This window comes from Trichosurus vulpecula, chromosome X (assembly GCF_011100635.1).
Source record: "Trichosurus vulpecula isolate mTriVul1 chromosome X, mTriVul1.pri, whole genome shotgun sequence".
Taxonomy (NCBI): domain Eukaryota; kingdom Metazoa; phylum Chordata; class Mammalia; order Diprotodontia; family Phalangeridae; genus Trichosurus; species Trichosurus vulpecula.
The window spans coordinates 39,491,268-39,508,130 of NC_050582.1; the positions used below are offsets into that span (position 1 = coordinate 39,491,268).

At 41.5% G+C, this 16,863-nt stretch overlaps 1 protein-coding gene across 1 annotated transcript in view; it reads right to left on the reverse strand.

Moving 5' to 3' along the window:
• Positions 1-16,863, reverse strand: part of LOC118832802 (transmembrane 9 superfamily member 2-like) — a 67,376-nt gene that overhangs the window by 26,374 nt on the left and 24,139 nt on the right. Inside the window, exons 5-11 of the mRNA XM_036740157.1 lie at positions 9,965-10,092; positions 7,720-7,831; positions 6,740-6,819; positions 4,216-4,324; positions 2,844-2,976; positions 1,279-1,398; positions 1,009-1,066 (exon numbers count right to left, since the gene is read on the reverse strand). Of these exons, the coding sequence (XP_036596052.1) occupies positions 1,009-1,066; positions 1,279-1,398; positions 2,844-2,976; positions 4,216-4,324; positions 6,740-6,819; positions 7,720-7,831; positions 9,965-10,092 (740 nt within the window). The remainder of the gene's footprint in view (positions 1-1,008; positions 1,067-1,278; positions 1,399-2,843; positions 2,977-4,215; positions 4,325-6,739; positions 6,820-7,719; positions 7,832-9,964; positions 10,093-16,863) is intronic.

The following is a 16,863-nucleotide window of genomic DNA, read 5'->3' on the forward strand; positions in this document are numbered from 1 at the left end:
GTAAAGCCTTACACATGATGTCCTATCTTCCATCTCCTGTCTAGATCCAGACCTCCATTTATGGCTCAGATCAAGTGTCCTCCCTCCTACAGTTGGGGGCAAATACTAACCCCCTCATTCTTAGTGGAACTTACTTTATATTTACTTTGCATAGATTGTGTATTTAATATGTGTACTGTTGACTCCTCCAAACAGAATATAAGCTCATCGAGGGCAAGGACTGTTTGTCATCCTTTGTGTCTTCAGCATTTAGAATACTGCCTGACAAATTTTAAGTGTTTTAATAAATTCTCAATCAATTAGAAAAAAACATGATGGAATTTGGCATTTAAGGGATCACCAATTTATTACTGGAGTAAGAAGACCTTTGTCACTTATCTGTCTTGTAACCTTGGACCAGTCCTGTTTCCTCCCTGGGCCTCAGTTTCTTTCTCTGTAAAATGCAGGGAAATGGACTAGATGGCCTCTGAGGGCCCTTCCTGCTCTAGAGCCAGGATCCTATGTGTAACCTTGGACAACTCCCTGCCCCAACCTGGGCCTCAGTTTCCTCATCTATAAATGAGGGAGTTCGAATAGCTGGCCTCCGAGGGCCCTTCCTTTGATAAGGTTATTTTCTAGCTCTAAAGTAGTTTTTCCATGACAACTCCAGGAATTAGTAAAGATGGGCAGAAATCATACCCCAATTACACAAGAACCAGCTGGGGCAGGCACTGGAAAAGCAGTGGTCCATGATATGACCTTCCAATATGACACAGAAGGCATCTGAGAGTTTATGAAACTTCCCAAATGATGCCCGAGCACCGTAGCCAATAACTCTTATTGCTAGAGGCAAGATGTTCGATGCACAGAAAAATGAAGACAACACAGAAATAACAGAAACAGCTACTCGGAGAACATGGTGGCAATTAATCACTTCACCGCCTCCTCATTATTATCTATAATGATTTCTCCAAGGCAAAATACCCCCAAAAAGGATCAATTCCAAAAGATGGCACCTCAGATACTAACCCGGGGCATAACAGTGCTGTCAGCAAAACATTCGTCTTCCACTTTTCACCTCGAAATGCTGAGGAAGAAATGGAAAAAGGCATCATTACTCAAGAAACCTGATTAAGCTATTTTCCCAATATTTTATAGCGACAAAGGTACCATCACATTCCCATAGCTATACCGCAATTCCCCTATTGACTTATAATTTGAAAAATGCTATTTTAAGGCCCTTTAATCCTGACATTGAACATGTCAAGTAAGTGGAATGAGAAGCTTGACTATACTCACTCTTATACATCTTAGCAGACACGTAGCCGGCAGGAGTTCCCAGCAGGACCCACAGTACGACTGCACAGGTCATTAAAGCACCTCGATTGGCAGGTGAAAGAAACCCAAGGCAAGCTAAAACTAAAGGCATGAAAAAAGAATATTCAACCAGCGAAAATAATCACTTTGCAATTACACAGTGCTTTACAGTAAATTAAGTGTAACTCGATTAGGATTTCACATTATAAGCAGCAGCAACAAAGGATATTCTCAGGGGGCTGATAAGTGAGTGGTACTTCAAACAAATTATAATAATTTAACTTACCTCTCACCATTTTTTTGGCAAGGAAAAGTAGGATTTTTAAACAAAAGCAAGCGAAGCGAGTTTTGAAGTTGAATGAGTTTCAAATTTTTACTTTGGGGGTTCGAATTTCCATCAACTACTTCCCCAGTGGCACCCCTAACCAATATTGTAAATTCCAGTGATAGTTTGCTTTTCTCAAAAAGTTAAAAGAGAAATGGAAACATGAGGAAAAAGAGGGAAAAAATCAATGTAGGAATAATGGTGACCAAAAGACCAATCCTCCTTGGATCCAAAGAATATACAAGCCTAAGCAACAATACAAAAATCAGAACTGGTATCTGAAAACCTAGGAGGGAGGGGAGAGAAGAAGACAAAGGGAAGGTGGGGGCAAATGGCACTCTCCCCCTTTTTTTTCATTAGGTCCTACCATAGCCCTCCACAAAAATTGCAAACTTCTCTTTGGGTTTATGAATTAAGGAATTTCAAGATCTTCCACCAATCACAGACCCATTATAGAGGACATTCCATTGACACTTAAAAGGATTAAAAGAGTTAAGCTAAGAAATTAAGGTAAACATACAGCCACATTTAGCTAAGCCTAACAGTCAATAATTTTAGTTTTATGATAAACAATACGCAAAAATGAATCTATCACAAGAAATAGTTCATCAATTTTTATATCATTACATGTATCCTAATTGCTTCCAAATCATAGGGGTTTCACCCTTTAAAAAAGGACTCGTTTATCATATTGCTTGCCTTCTCAATGGGTGGGGAAGGGTTGAAGGGAGGCTGAAAGTATATATTAAAAAAATAAAATAAAAAATATTTTTAAAAGGACTCCTTTAATAACTATTTTTAAACATCTTACTTTTAATGTTCAATGATAGCATTTTATTTCATTTATTTCATATTTACAGCATTTTCCATAAGAAAAGAGGATCACTGAAGCATTTTTTTAAATGCAGAGAAGGAAGGGCAGAAGGAAATACATATAAATCCTGGAAATTTGGAAAGTAACATGTTGAATTTATCATATACTCTTTTAAAAAGGCAAACCACAAAATTGTAACGTGTGATTTAACACACAGACCTCTTTTTCTGTTTTACTTTGTACAGGGAAATGTTCTCCTTTTGGGGGGAATGTTTGTTAAATTCAGGAAAAGGAAGGAAGGATGGAAAGAAGGAAAAGATTTCCACCACTGGACATTAAGGAGCTATGACAAAAGTCTCCTACTTCTGATACTATTTCTAAGAAAGTCAATTTCAAAATGTTACTCACATAACGTAATAAAGGTCATAATGAAAATTTGTGTTCCCTGACCCAGGAACACTGCCAGCAACATTCCCTTCTTTGGAGGCCTAAAGACATCTCCATGAACCAACTTCCAGCCAAACTCCTCTTGGGCATCTTCCTACACACATGAGAGAAAATGTCTTTGATAAATATACAAGTTGCTGCCTCAGAAATTTGGCATGCATTCGATTCTGAAAATTATGTGAAACTAAATCTTCCTCCAAAGACAGATAAACTGGAAACAAGTGTCTCATTAGCCATAAAATTAGTGATGGAAAGGGACCAAAAGTATCACTGAGCACATTTCCCTAATTTTACAGAAAAAGAAATTGAGGCCCTTGGGTGTTGGGTGGGAGGTGACTTGCCCAAGGTTATATAGCTATTAAATGGCTGAGCTGAGACCAGAACCCTTGGCTCCCGACTCCCAGACTTGCACTATAACACACTGTCACTAGGTCCTTCTACTAGAATTTGGCACCACTTTGGAAAGCTAGGTAGGGCACATTAAATAAACAAAGCCTAGAATAACAATTTTGTTTTTCTGATGAAGCGCAACCCATTGCGTGCCATAATGATATACTAAAGGAATTAAAGGTAACAACACATCTGTTCCCTGCACTGATCTTTTTTTTTAAATTAAATTTAGAGATTTTTTTCAATTAACAAGAATCTGTTTTCTCTCGCTCCCACCTCTCCACTATGCCCTCCACCAACTGAACAAAAAAAAAAGACAAAGACAAAAAAAAGGTGCGTAATTAAGTAAAGCAAATTCCCACACTGGCCATGTCCAAAAATCTATGCCTCATTGTGCATCTGGAGTCTAGAGGTGGGTAGCATACTTCCGCCCACTCCTGCTGCTCTTTCAGACAAATGAAAACTATAAGGTTCTACAGGTAATTATAAGAGTCAAAAAGTGAAAACAGAACCTTATTTTCATCGAACCGAATACCTAGTGCTCTGCCTCTCTCCGCATCTGCACAAATTAACCTAGCAGGCTCAATGGTGCTATTTCTGTAGAGCAATATTCTTTCAACTGTCTATGACCTACAACCCTATGAAAACCTAATGACACCCACCAAGTAGTTGTTTATATATAATCAAGTTTCCATAGATTTGCTTCAACCTGGACACTTTTATCAATTTGGCTCCAAGGCATTGTTTGAGACTCACAATTTACTCATCACCCCCAAGGTAAACAGATTATGAATGTCATCTAAAATTTCCTGTGTAACTAGTCCATGCTGGGTAGTAGTGAAGGCATTCTACTCTAAAGACAAAGATCACGTAGTTTCCCAGTTCCTAGGAAAATCGACCCAGCAGAATCTTGTTCAATAACATCTATGCAGGCTTTACTTACAGCCGAATCAATCTGATTGTATCTCGCAATATCTTTATGGAGAGTTCTTAGTAAAATCATGGCCACCATTCCAGATAAGAAAAGAACAATAACGAGGGAGTTCATTATACTATAAGTAAAAAAAAAAATCTCATTTTAATTTCTTATTTGCTATGTTAAAAACAAAACTAAAAACAACAGAAGTTTGTGTAAAGGAAAGACATTGCAAGACAGCTTTCCCGGGTTTTGGTTCATAATTTTTTCATAGACCCATAATCTTATGGATGTAGGAAGCACCAGTGAAGAAATTCCCTTTCCCAAGCAGATCAACAATTGACTGGCAGTTGAGAGACTGAGTGATGGGGGGGGGGGGGGGCAGCACAGGGCCACCCCAGATGCCTTTGTTGCAGTTAAACCTAAGTTTGATATTGGTTGATATACATATGATTTCAAGTTTTCTCACAAAAGGTCATATGAAAGGAGACACCTAAGTATATGAAACTGGCTGCCTAAAGGGAACAAAAAAAACCAACCTCCCTTTTTTTAAGCAGCTCTGCATCCTTGGTTATTTTAATGGGGAGAAAACCTTTTATAAAAAAAAAATAAGGGGGGGTAGGAAGGGAGGAAGGAAGAGAATATGGAACTCAAAATTTTTAAAAGCGAACGTTGAAAATTGTTTTTACATGTAACTGGGGGAATATAAAACACTAAATAATAAAAAAGAACCGCTGAAAAAAAGATATAAAAGCTGTTTCTTGAAGAGTCCTCTGATCAAAAGAGGTTCGTTGGATTCACCCAATGCCACCCAAACTTGCTGGCAGACTTGAGAGTGAGAGTTCAAGATGCTAACCAGGAAATGACCACTCTACTCCTGGGGTTCTCAAATTTACTCAGTCCACAGACTCATTCTGCAGGGCCAGGGCCCTGTGGCCATTTTCCCTACCAACTTCTATTTGCTGGTTTATAAAAAACTTTAGCAGAATTAGTCAAAAGTTTGGCACTGCTTTTTATGAGACACCCAAACATAAGGATCCTGAGAACAAGAGCTGTCGGCAAATGAAGACATCTATCAATCAGCCTGAGCTCAAAGCCAAAGCACAGTCACTGTTATGGCATCAATACTGGCAGCCCACAGACCAGCTGGAAGTACTTGCCTCTGAGCACCACTCTGGACAGGTGGTTTACCATCCAAAAAAAAGAGCTCAGAACAGTTCTGCAGAGGGTAGAGCAAAACAGCTCTAGGGCGCCACCAAACAGAAGGCTTCCAAGGTGTTGGGTTGCTACTTACCAAGGGAAGAAGAGGAAAGAAGAAGGGAGATGGTTCTCTTCTCCCAAAGGCCAGACCCAGACAATGAGAGCCTTCAATAACAGGGCTACCCAAGAGGCAAGAGGGCTGGGCCAGGGAGGTGGCAAAAAGTAGGTGACCTCTTTATGCCAGGAGAGAACAATGGCATTTCTGCCACATGTCCAGGCAGTGGGCAGCCAGTGTAAGGATTTAAGTGGAATAGAGAATTCAGTTCTATGAGTATGAGCCTGGCCCCTCCTACTTCTGCTGACAAGGGGAAAGGGAGAAGAGAGCAAGCTCTCTCTGAGACAGACTGCTGCCCCTCTCTGTGCCAACATGCCTTGCTGACACACTGACCTTTGTGCGAAGGTAGCTAGAAGAGCACATGGTATGACTACCCCCTCCCCAGGCCCTCCTGCCCTGCCTGACCCACCCTGGATGTCAAGTTGAGACAGCTTCAGAATCCCAGGCCAATTACCATCATTTGGGAGTAGTCTATGATAACACTCCGCCTTCAGTTCAGCAGAACCTAGTCACCTGCCTGACACTACTCCTACCAGAAGGGAAGGCTCTGTACAGACAAAGAAACATATGCATATAAGCTTATGGATATTATATACACACAGGTCCCAGAGCCCTAGATTCCTCAATCCATCTTTGCAGATTTGAATCCTGGGTCCTATCTACCTAGCTTCTACAGGCCTTACCCCCAAGTCTAGGAGAGACCACTTTGCAGTGTATACTATAGGTCACGTGGCAACATTCTTATGATCTTCCATTCACATGAATTCACATAAACTACTATATTGTAGATCACAGCCCAGACCAGATGTCCCATGGGGAAAAAAGAAGAAGACAGCTTCTCTGCCCTGCTCAACTCATTCTTCTCCCTTCTCTGGGTGTCCAGTTTTCCAGTCTTCCATGACAAGCTAAAATCTCTACTAGCCTATGAGGTTTATACTACATACCTTCCAGATTTCTGAACCCCCTAAAGGAATGGTCCTTACCCCGGGACCTGTGAACTTGTTTTTTAAAAAATATTTTGATAACTGTATTTCAAATATAATTGGCTTCCTTTGTAATCCTGTGTTTTAGTTTATGGATTTAAAAACATTTTTCTGAGAAAGGGTCCATAGGCTTACCCAGACTGTCAAGAGGTCCATGGTGCAACAAAGGTTAAGAAAACTCTTGCCTTAATGGGAAACATGCATTTAAAATTTCCACTCTGAAGCGATGTTTTTTCTGTCACAGAAAACTTACCTAAACCACTGGATGTTGGTATGAGGCATGGACTCCAAAATGTAGTCCCATCGAGATGCCCATTTAATGTTATTGTTCTCCTAAAACAAACATAGGAAGCCATATGACCAACCATGGACTGACCTTCTGTTAGTTACAACTGTCAGGTGCAACTCGCAAAAACTCGGCATTCTTTTGGCTTCTATTACATTCTGTGCCATTCTGCAGAGGAGTGGGTCTGGCCTTTTGAGTTATATATTTGTGTATTGCATAGGTGAGTCAGGGCTGAAGGGAAGAGCCTGAACTGTGTGTAAAATCTGGATTTTTCATATTTGAAAATCAGAGTAAAATACAACTTCCTGTATGTCAACTCTTGATTGGTTTGTCTAATGGAACCTCATACCTCCTAGCTATCAACAGCCGACACTGGTGTGCTCTTCTAATAGCATCTCTAAGCATTACTGTTTAAAAAAAAAAGAGTCACTTAGTCACAACAAGGCAGCTTTTCTCCTGAATATCTGTCGCCCCACTGCTTGCACACACACACGCAAGCACGCATGCACATGCACGCATGCACCTACATTGACAAAGCTGCTATTAACCCAACTGGCTCTAGGATGTGGGGTTAGCCAGCAGCACTGAGTTTTTGAGAAACCAATAAAATAAAAGATGCTGGAAGTCGGAAGAATAATCCCACCAAGGCCAAACTCTCAAGCCAAAATCACACATAAAATTTCTACCCCAAACACAATTCATCTGCCTTGTGACACTCTCATAGGTACCGGTCCTTCACTCTTGCTTAATGCTGCCCTACTGGACTTTCCACCTTTTAGCTGGCCTTTCAGAAATGCCTTATCAAGAGTTTTCCTGTTATATTGTATTCCTCAGATGTGCTAGAAGCATGTAACATGACAAAGATTCAAGAAAGCTAGAACAGTAATGTCTCTGACAGAGGAAAAAAAGGCAAGAGAACCCAGCTAGCATCAGAATAGCACACTTACTTCAAATTTCACAGAATAAGTGTAGATCAACTTCAGCTTCTTAGTAAATTCCCCAGGTATTTCCATAGGGGAGCCTTCACAAGTTAGTTGCTCTTCATCTGTATGTTTATAGCTAAGAAAGGAGGAGAAATATAGAGATTTTTTAAAGACCAGATTCTATGAAATTTCTACTATATAGTTACTAAAATAATGATAACTTTTATAAAGTGCTTTGAAGTTTACAAAGCATTTTACAAATATTATCTCATTTAGCTTCTCAACAAACATGGGCGGTAGATGCTATTATCTCCTTTTCTGCAGATAAGGAAACTGAGGCAGAAAGCTGAAGTGACTTGCCCAGGGTCACACAGTTAGGAAGTGTGTGAGGCCAAATTTGAACTCAGGTCTTCCTGATTCCACTGTGCTACCTAGGTGCTTCTAAAGAAAATCCTAATGACAGACTGAACAGGTGGTCTTCCATTTTGTTCCACATTTAAATATTTGAGTATCATAAATAGCAGAGGTTCTAAACACGTCCAGTGCTCACAAGAAAGCCACCACCAGACCCTAGGGGTTGACATCTATCTCCTGCTACATAGAACAAATCTACCTCCTTTTCAACAGGCAGTTATGGAAAATTATTTTCCCAGCAAAAGGCTTTGCTCCTTGTCTTTGATCTGCCCTTCAGTATCTTAAAAGTCTTAGCTTGTAAGCTCTGCAGGGCTGGGGAGGAAGGCAGAAAAAAAGCCAGAATTCCATAGTGAGAATTGGCAGCTATGTGAGCGTCTATGATGTGCAAGACACCAAAAGACATCCTGGAGAGAATCGGCGTGATGCCGGACTGGGAGGGGCACAGAACCATGGAACAGCCAGCCTGGAAGGCCCAGCTCTGCCATAAACCAGCTGCCAGCCTTTACTCAAGTCACACACCCTACTCTATCCCCTGGCTTGGCTAACATTTTATGGTTCTAGAGCTCACCTAGTCCAGTCCTTTTGGACTAGAAATGATGTAAGTGAAGCCTAGACAAGGCCACAAAGCTCAGGAGGGATGAAAAGTCCAGCGATCCAACTCCCAAGCCAGTGTTCTTGGGGTCTGTCAACTCACCTCAGTCAGCCTTCAGAGAGTATCCCTTCCCTGTCCTAACCAAGTCTGTGCTTACTTGCTACATTCATGATGCTCCAGACATACATATATACTTATATATGTGTGTATAAATAGAAATATATATACACATACACATCCACACACATAGTGCTGTTCAGTTGTTTCAGTCATGTCTGGCTCTTTGTGACCCCATTTGGGGTTCTCTTGGCTGGAGTGGTTTGCCATTTCCTTCTCCAGCTCATTTTATGGAAGAAATTGAGGCAGACAGAGTTAAGTGACATACCCAGGATCACACAGCTAGTAAGTGCCTGAAGCTGGATTTGAACTCATGAAGATGAGTCTTCCTGATTCCGTGGCCTGACACTTTTTCCACTGTACCACCTAGTTGCCCCATATACACAAATACACATAGGCATATACATATACACGGGCAGCTAGGTGGCATAGTGGATAGAGTACCAGTCCTGGAGTCAAGAAGACTCATCTCCCTCTGGCCTCAGACATTTACTAGCTGTATGACTGTGTGAAGGGCAAGTCCCTCCACCCTGTCTGCCTCAGTTTTCTCACCTGTAAAATGAGCTGGAGAAGGAAATGGCAAACCACTCCCATTCTTGCCAAAAAACAAACAAACGAACCCAAACGGGGTCAGGAGGAGTTGGACATGACTGAAAAACAACCACACGACAGGAACATACATATAATCACCATCACACCGCCTTCACTTGTCAAGTCAGAAGAGACCTACTTCAGTTCAACAGATTTTAACTCATGTTAGGCATTGGGGGTTGGGGAAACAGCAGCATTACAAAATGTACAAAATGTGTGGTCTGTACCCTTAAGAAACTAGGAATATTCTAGGGGAATATGACACACAAATAACCGTAAGATAAAACAACAGGTGATTAATCAATGACAGGTAAGAGGAAATTGCTAGGAGAAGATTAAGGGGGTGAAGGCCATTATGACTGGGGGTGCTTTAAGGACAGCTTCCCAGACAAGGCAGAAATTCAATTCTTAAGTGCAAGTGGGGTCATTAATCATTTTTTCACCCTACTTTATTTTTTTTGCATTTATTTAAAAGGCTATATTAAAAAACTCCTGCGGTGTTCCTGCTATTTTTTTTAAACTAATCTAATTAAAAAACCACACACTTAAAATTACCTTTTCGGCTCAAGCCTAGCAGTAACCAGGCGTGCTCCAGGCCAATTTTCATCTTTTGCACTGTGATATGTAATCGTGATGTCAACATGATTGAAGAGGTAAAACGTGTTTTTTTTGTTAAATTCAGACTGCCAGAAAAGAAAAAAAAATAGACTGTTTAAAGGCGTTTTTCAGTTTTCCCTACAAGCAAAAGGTCTAATTATAATAAGAAATAAGATTAGCTACATTATCCAAAGCTACTAAGAGAACTGAGTTTTATGACTTCTAAGGTGCCTTCCAGCTCTAAATCTATAAGCAATCATGCGCAACTGACCTATAAATTAAGCTGCTGGCTAAGTCTTAGGGAAAAAAATGCATTTTATTGATGCCTTCTGTCTTTACAACATAGTCAATTCAACCCGCCCACTGCCTGGTCCAGACTGCATCCTCCCTTGTGACAAAGAAAAACAATTAAGCTAAAACATCTGACACAGTGGCTGCATCTGACAATATATACCACATTCTGTCCTAGCAGTCCCCCGCCTCTCTGCCTTCAGGGAGGAATGGATGTTCCATTATCTGTTCTCCAGGACCTTCACTGGTTTTTCAATTACTCAGAGTCTGACTTCCTGTTAGTGATCTTTTCACTTGACATCACTGCAGTCATTATGAATATTGTTCTCTTGGTTCTGCGTCAGTTAATACAAATCTTGCCATGTTTCTCCAAATTCCTCATATTTGTCGCATCTTACATCTTAATAATATATCATGACCTTCATATACTATGATTTTTTAAACTGTTCCCACATTGATGGGCACCCACTGCCTCCAGTTCTTTCCTCTCACAAAGAGGAATCTTCTGGTATGTACTAGATCCTTACTTGACTTCCTTGGGGCCTACTAGGGGAATTGCCAGGTCAAAGTATGGCTGAGTCCTTTTTCTTGCCTTTAATTCACTCTGAATTAATATCTAGAAATGTTCCAGTACAACACAGCTCTAATAATACTGAGATGCTAGCTAATCCTACTATCACTTGATAGCCCAGTAAATCAAATATTTTAACAAAATGGAAAGACTATTTCAAACATGGTTGTGAAATCTAGACTCTATCTTTGTACTTAACAGAACAGCTGAATCATTGAAAATAAACAAAGCTAGGTCACAGATCTGATGGTAAAAGTGAATGAAGCTCAGCATGTAATATGCATCCATGGCTCCCTAGTGCTTATAGATACCTAACTTTGGGACCCAGGGTCCTTTGACTCCACCACACAAACCTGAGCAGGTCCCCTCAGTCCTCAGTGTCAGAAGACTATGACCCAATTCTGTCATTCCACCTCCATCTGGCCCAATGAAGCCCTCTCTGGAGAAAGGAAGAAAACTTATTTGTTGCCATGGGCTGGAGGGCATAGAAAAAGTAGGCTTCCTCTCTTGGTTTGATTTCCCCAAGATTTCAATCCTTAGGTGAGGGCCTTGTGCAAGATGCTAAACATAAAAGCTTTATGAATCCCTCTCTAGGGTTATTTCCTATTCCAAGTGACATTTTCAGAGGCTCAGAGTTGGACGGCATCTAGTCCAACCCCTACCTGGGCAGCCTTTGACCTATGACCACCTCCAGTAAGGTTTCTACCTCTCTTAGTGCAGCCCAAGACTACATTAGGCTATTTTTGTCTGCCCTATAACTGCTGATGCATCTTGAGCTGGCAATCCAGTACAAGGCCCATCCTCCTGCTAAGGCCCACTGTTCAACTATGTTGAACCAAGTTCCCAATATGGACTGCTTATATTCTCAGGTCCCCACCTCCAGCACAAATACTTCTAAGGTAATTCAGTTCCAAATGGTAAGACCGCTGACAAGCAGCACTTTACTTTTGTTTTCACATACAAAGAGGAAACAGGATTCCTGAAGATATATGAAATTAACAGATAGTTCCTCATGTACCCACTCTGCCACTAGAGATTCAACTTTCTCCTTTTAGCCCAGAGAAAACAGGGCCAGGCTAATGGTTGGGAGTTTTGTTTCTTTTCCTTGCCTTTTTTTTTGGTCTAAAACTGCAAATCAGAAATATGCTAAGCGTTCTTTTTAGGCCAAAGGGAAACCACAGAAGGCACAAATCCCAACTGCTATTAAATGGTTCTCCATCATTAACACACCAATTGACTGGTTCACTTAATGCTGACTGCCCAGCATTAAGAGTCACAGGAAGTTCTGAACTTTCCAACAAAGTTCCAAAGGCATACTACCCCAGAAAGGGCAAAAGCCCAGAGAACCAGGCCAAGATTTACCCTAACGAGCATCTCAGAATGCCCCAGAGAAGTTCAGAAAGTGGCACTGGAAAAGATCTTCACAGTAATTTGGTCTAATACCCTCCTAATCCAAAGGGAGAAGCCGAGGCCCAGAGAAGAGCGTCTCGGTAGCCTGTCCCCAACACAATCCAGCCTCCACTCAGATCCCAAAGGGATTTTCCTAAAGCATGGGTCTGACCATCCTAGCCCCCAAGTCAATAAACTCCATTAGTTCCCCATTACCTCCAGGATCAAATATAAAGTCCTCACTTTGGCTTCTAAAGCCTTTCAGAATCTGGTCCTTTCTTGCTTTTCCAATCTTCTTACACTTCACTGCCCTCTGAATCCCCTGAGATGCTGTGACTCTGGCCTTACTGTTCCTCATACATGACCCTGCATCTCTAGACTCTGTGATTTAATATTGGCTGTCTCCCAGGCTTGGCCTGGCACGTTTGGCCTTTCTCCATCCTCCCAATTGCTTGTGCCTTCCATTTACCAGAACCAGGCCTTTGCCTTTCCACCTTCAGTGCTTAGCACCATGCTCACTGACGAGGATGAAGATCATAATGATTTCCCCAAAGTGACAGAACCGGTGTGGGGTGGAACCCACAACTCAACCTCAGGGCCTGCTGGTTCCAAAACTCTTTTCCTATGACACTCCCTTACCCTGTAGAGAACACTCGGGTTCGGGTATCCTGTCTGATTCATTCCCGAGCCACCAATGGAGCAAAGTGAGATTATGTCAAGAGGTCTAGTTTTATTCAGGTCTTGCTATGCCAACCTCCAGAAGTCTCCTCCCATGCCTCATTGTAGCCGAGGGGGCTCTGAGATTTGCCACACTCAAACAGCTTCAAATCAGATCATGGTGACAGACTATGTCTGCTTAGGAAGAGCGGCCTAACTAAAAAGTACAAAGATGCTCATCACCACTGCTCCCCAGCTAATGAATCTTCTGGCCATGGAAACCCAAGAAACAAAGAAAACTATAAAAGGCCCCTACTCAACTTGTACAGCAACAGTGGCAGAGTAGGAGAAGAGGGGGTCCAGGGTACTAAGAATTACACAGGTTTTAGCTGTAAAGCTTCTAAATGTGAGACCCTCTATAGCAGTGACTAACCAATAAACAGACTATCGGACAAACTGAATCCTATGAACCTTGAAAGAAACAAAACCAGAAGACAAAGAGAAGTAGCAGCCAAATGGCTCATGGGGTCTCCTGAGAGAAGCAAATAAAGGAGGTGGCAGAGTTGGTCTTGTCATACATCCAGAAACAACAAGCAGCATTACTTCATGAGACGCTTGGTCCTCTTGTGTCACAGTGCTGCTGACAAGCATGGCAGATATGAGCAAGCTGTGACAAATTAGCAATGAAGACGTGCACAGGACAAGCAGCATAAAGAGTATCATTAGACAGCTGTGCGAACAGAAAAGAAGGTAGGCCGGTCGTGCAAGCAAGAGTGAGGGATCTATGGTCTACATACCTATACAATGTCAAGAAATTGAGAGGAAGGTCCCCTCAGCACATGTGCTGAATCTCCATGAAGGATTTATTGGAAAAAAATTGCAAAGAGGTACACAGGGTGGAGAAGGATGGATGGATTGGGACCTGCACCCTTAGAGGCAACTACCCTCATTGATGAAACCAAGACAACTGAGCTAGATTATCCAAAGGGCATTCAAGGAGGAGATTGGAAGGATGATGAACAGACAAGATCTGTCTAGATTTCTGTAACAAACTGTCTCCATGAATGACAGTGGAGCCACTACCCTTGGATTCAGTCTTGGTTGTGCTACATGAGGAAGGAAGAATGGGATTAAGGCACATAGAGATTGGAAGAAAATCTTGCTCCCACTCTGCTCCCACGCTCAAGGGTACAATAAAGAAATGGCTGCTAATGTCATGCCACAAGCTCTCAAGAAACTTTCAATTGTATCAACATTAAAAATCATCGATAGTATACTAGGAGTTTCTACTTGATGTCAAATGTGAAAAGTAAACTTTGGACTTCCAAATACAGGGGAAAAAAAAGTTAACTGAGGCATAAAGCCACATAAGAAGGCAAATCATTTTCTGTGATTAATGTTCTATGCTGTGGATGGGCTATCGATAGTAAACTTTCTTTCCCTGGGTAACCCAACCTGGAATGTGACTTCAAATGTTACCAATAAGTTTAAGTGTCTTTCTAGATATCGTCAGGAATGAACCAACCTTAGTTGTAATCAGAATAAAATCAGCAATAAACTACAATCCCGTTAACAGTACTCTTTCTACTAAACCATGTTTCTAACCAAAGAAACCTTTGCGTAGGCATTAGGAGAGAAAAAGGACTGGCCGCCTGACAAGAACATTCCAGTTAGATTAACATTTGTTTCTCAGGGTCAATTAATAATTGGCTTTTTCATGGACATTTATCTCGTATGAGTTTAGTAGCATGAGCTAGTTGTCCCATAGACTAATCACCCCTGAACAACTTTGGTACCAAGCTCTCAAAGCCCAGACCCAGAGGGCAAAGGCACTGGACCTTGGACCCCTGATGATCCAACAGAGGACACCCAACAAGCCACGGGATCTGCTTAGAGCTGCCTGGTAGCCAAGTGTCCATAGTACTACCCTGACAACTATGAAGCACACAAAAACATGGAAGATCAAGGATGAGCCTTTGTTGCTGAACTGATGCAATGCAACGGTTCCCAGAAATAAGAAGATCACAACAGGAAAAGTATTTAACAACACGAGATGTTCACCTGTACTACACACCTAAGAGTAAACAACAAACTCTTCTACCTAAGAATATATGCTATCTGTGAAGTCTTTTAGGAGACTAGCAGAGGCTGGCCATGGTTACCAATCCTGACTTTGAGAAAGCCCAGCAATAGCTTCAATTATCTCAGGGGTTACCATATGAGATTCTGAAACTCTCAAATCCAATGTGATTTTGATTGTTAAATGAATGACAAAAAATATGACATTTAGCAACAAAGGGGAGAGGAAGACTGGAAAGGATGAGTCCAGGAGACAATGCTATAGAAACCAAATGGCAAGGCCCAAAAGGTTAGGAGAATAAGTGGAGTTTGGTGGCAACCCCTAACTCTATAGTCAGCTCTGTCTGTATGGCAGTAGTGAGGTCTAACTTGATGGCTGTTAACAATATCATGACCCACCACGCACCTTGAAAGAGGTCAGTGTCACATGTTGCATCAACATGGCAAGAGAAGGTCACTGCCAACATGATCCAAGAATGCCACCAGGTGACTGGCAAGGCCATAGAACAGATGCTAGCAGAATCCCACATGCAGATTGGAGAAGAAACATGCTCCACCAAAGGGTAATCTCAAGGAATAAAGCAGAAATGTTGACCGCTGGCTGGCAAAGTACTTGGTATACAAAAGTCAGAGAAAGGTGAGCATTCCATGGCAAAGATATCCATCATAATCCCCCCACCAGGTGGAAACTTGGAGCTATAAACAAGAGGTGTCCCACTCATCACAATGTGAACTTCTCAGAGAGTAGATGCAAAAAGTCCCTGTGGATGGAAAAGCTGCAAGTTCCCACCGCTGGAAATCGGCTGAAGAAGAAACAACTATCCAGACAGCCCTGGCCTGGGAATCAGTCGACCTATGTGACTTTCAGCTAATCACCTCCCCTCTTGGAGTCTCATTTTCTTGCTCAAGAAAATGAGGAAATCCATCAGTCTGGAGGATCTCTGAGGTCCCTTTCCAGCTGGGATATTTATGGTTCTAAAACTATACAGAGATGGCCGTTAGGTGCATGTCTAACGAACTACACTCTAAATTTAGCACTAATGTCGGTTCTGAAAGTCTCTCACCACTTTCATCATTAACCTCTACAGGAAAAAAAGCTGCCAGTTTTTGAACAATTTTTTTAAAAAAGGCAAAGACTAGATAGAATTTTAAAAGCATAAACTTGCTAATGGAGCATACTCTAGCTAGTCAGTACGATTAGTGCGAGTAATGAATCCCCAGAAGGGGCTGTGTATCCCCAAATGTGCATTATTCAAAGTTATAATTCTGTAAAAATACAGTCTCCGGTTCCACCCCAGTGGAAATTTGCAAGTGGGAATTTGAGTAATGTGACCACTCCTGGGAAAATCCATTGTTTTCACTAATCAGGACCTAGCTATAATCCTGAACTCCTAAGACCTAATTAATTAGATTTCCTATCATACAGGTTTACCCATTCAAGAATTCAGAATATAGATTTTCCCGATAATATTCCTGCTTCTCAACCAAGTGAAAGATAGGATTGCAGGTATGCAATTGGATTAAATAGATGCTCTTTGAGGTCTCTTCTCTTCAACTCTGAGAAACAAAAGTTCTCCAAAGCAATCCAATGCTTCCTTCTCCTTGAATTCCCTGGCAAGCAAACAAAAAAATTAACTCCATAAAGCTTTAGGACCCTCTTGAGGAGGTAACTGCTAGAATCTCCAAGACGAATTCTAAAGATAAAACAATCATTGACTTGATTAATTTCCCAAAAAAAAAGTCTGGAATGTCTTCATTTTTCTTTCTGTTCCTAAAATAAAGGCATTAGCCCAAACCCTGATCTGTTACCTGCCCGATTTCTGGTGGACCTGTTGTGACTGAGACCACATGTCAACCTAGTAATGTCTGT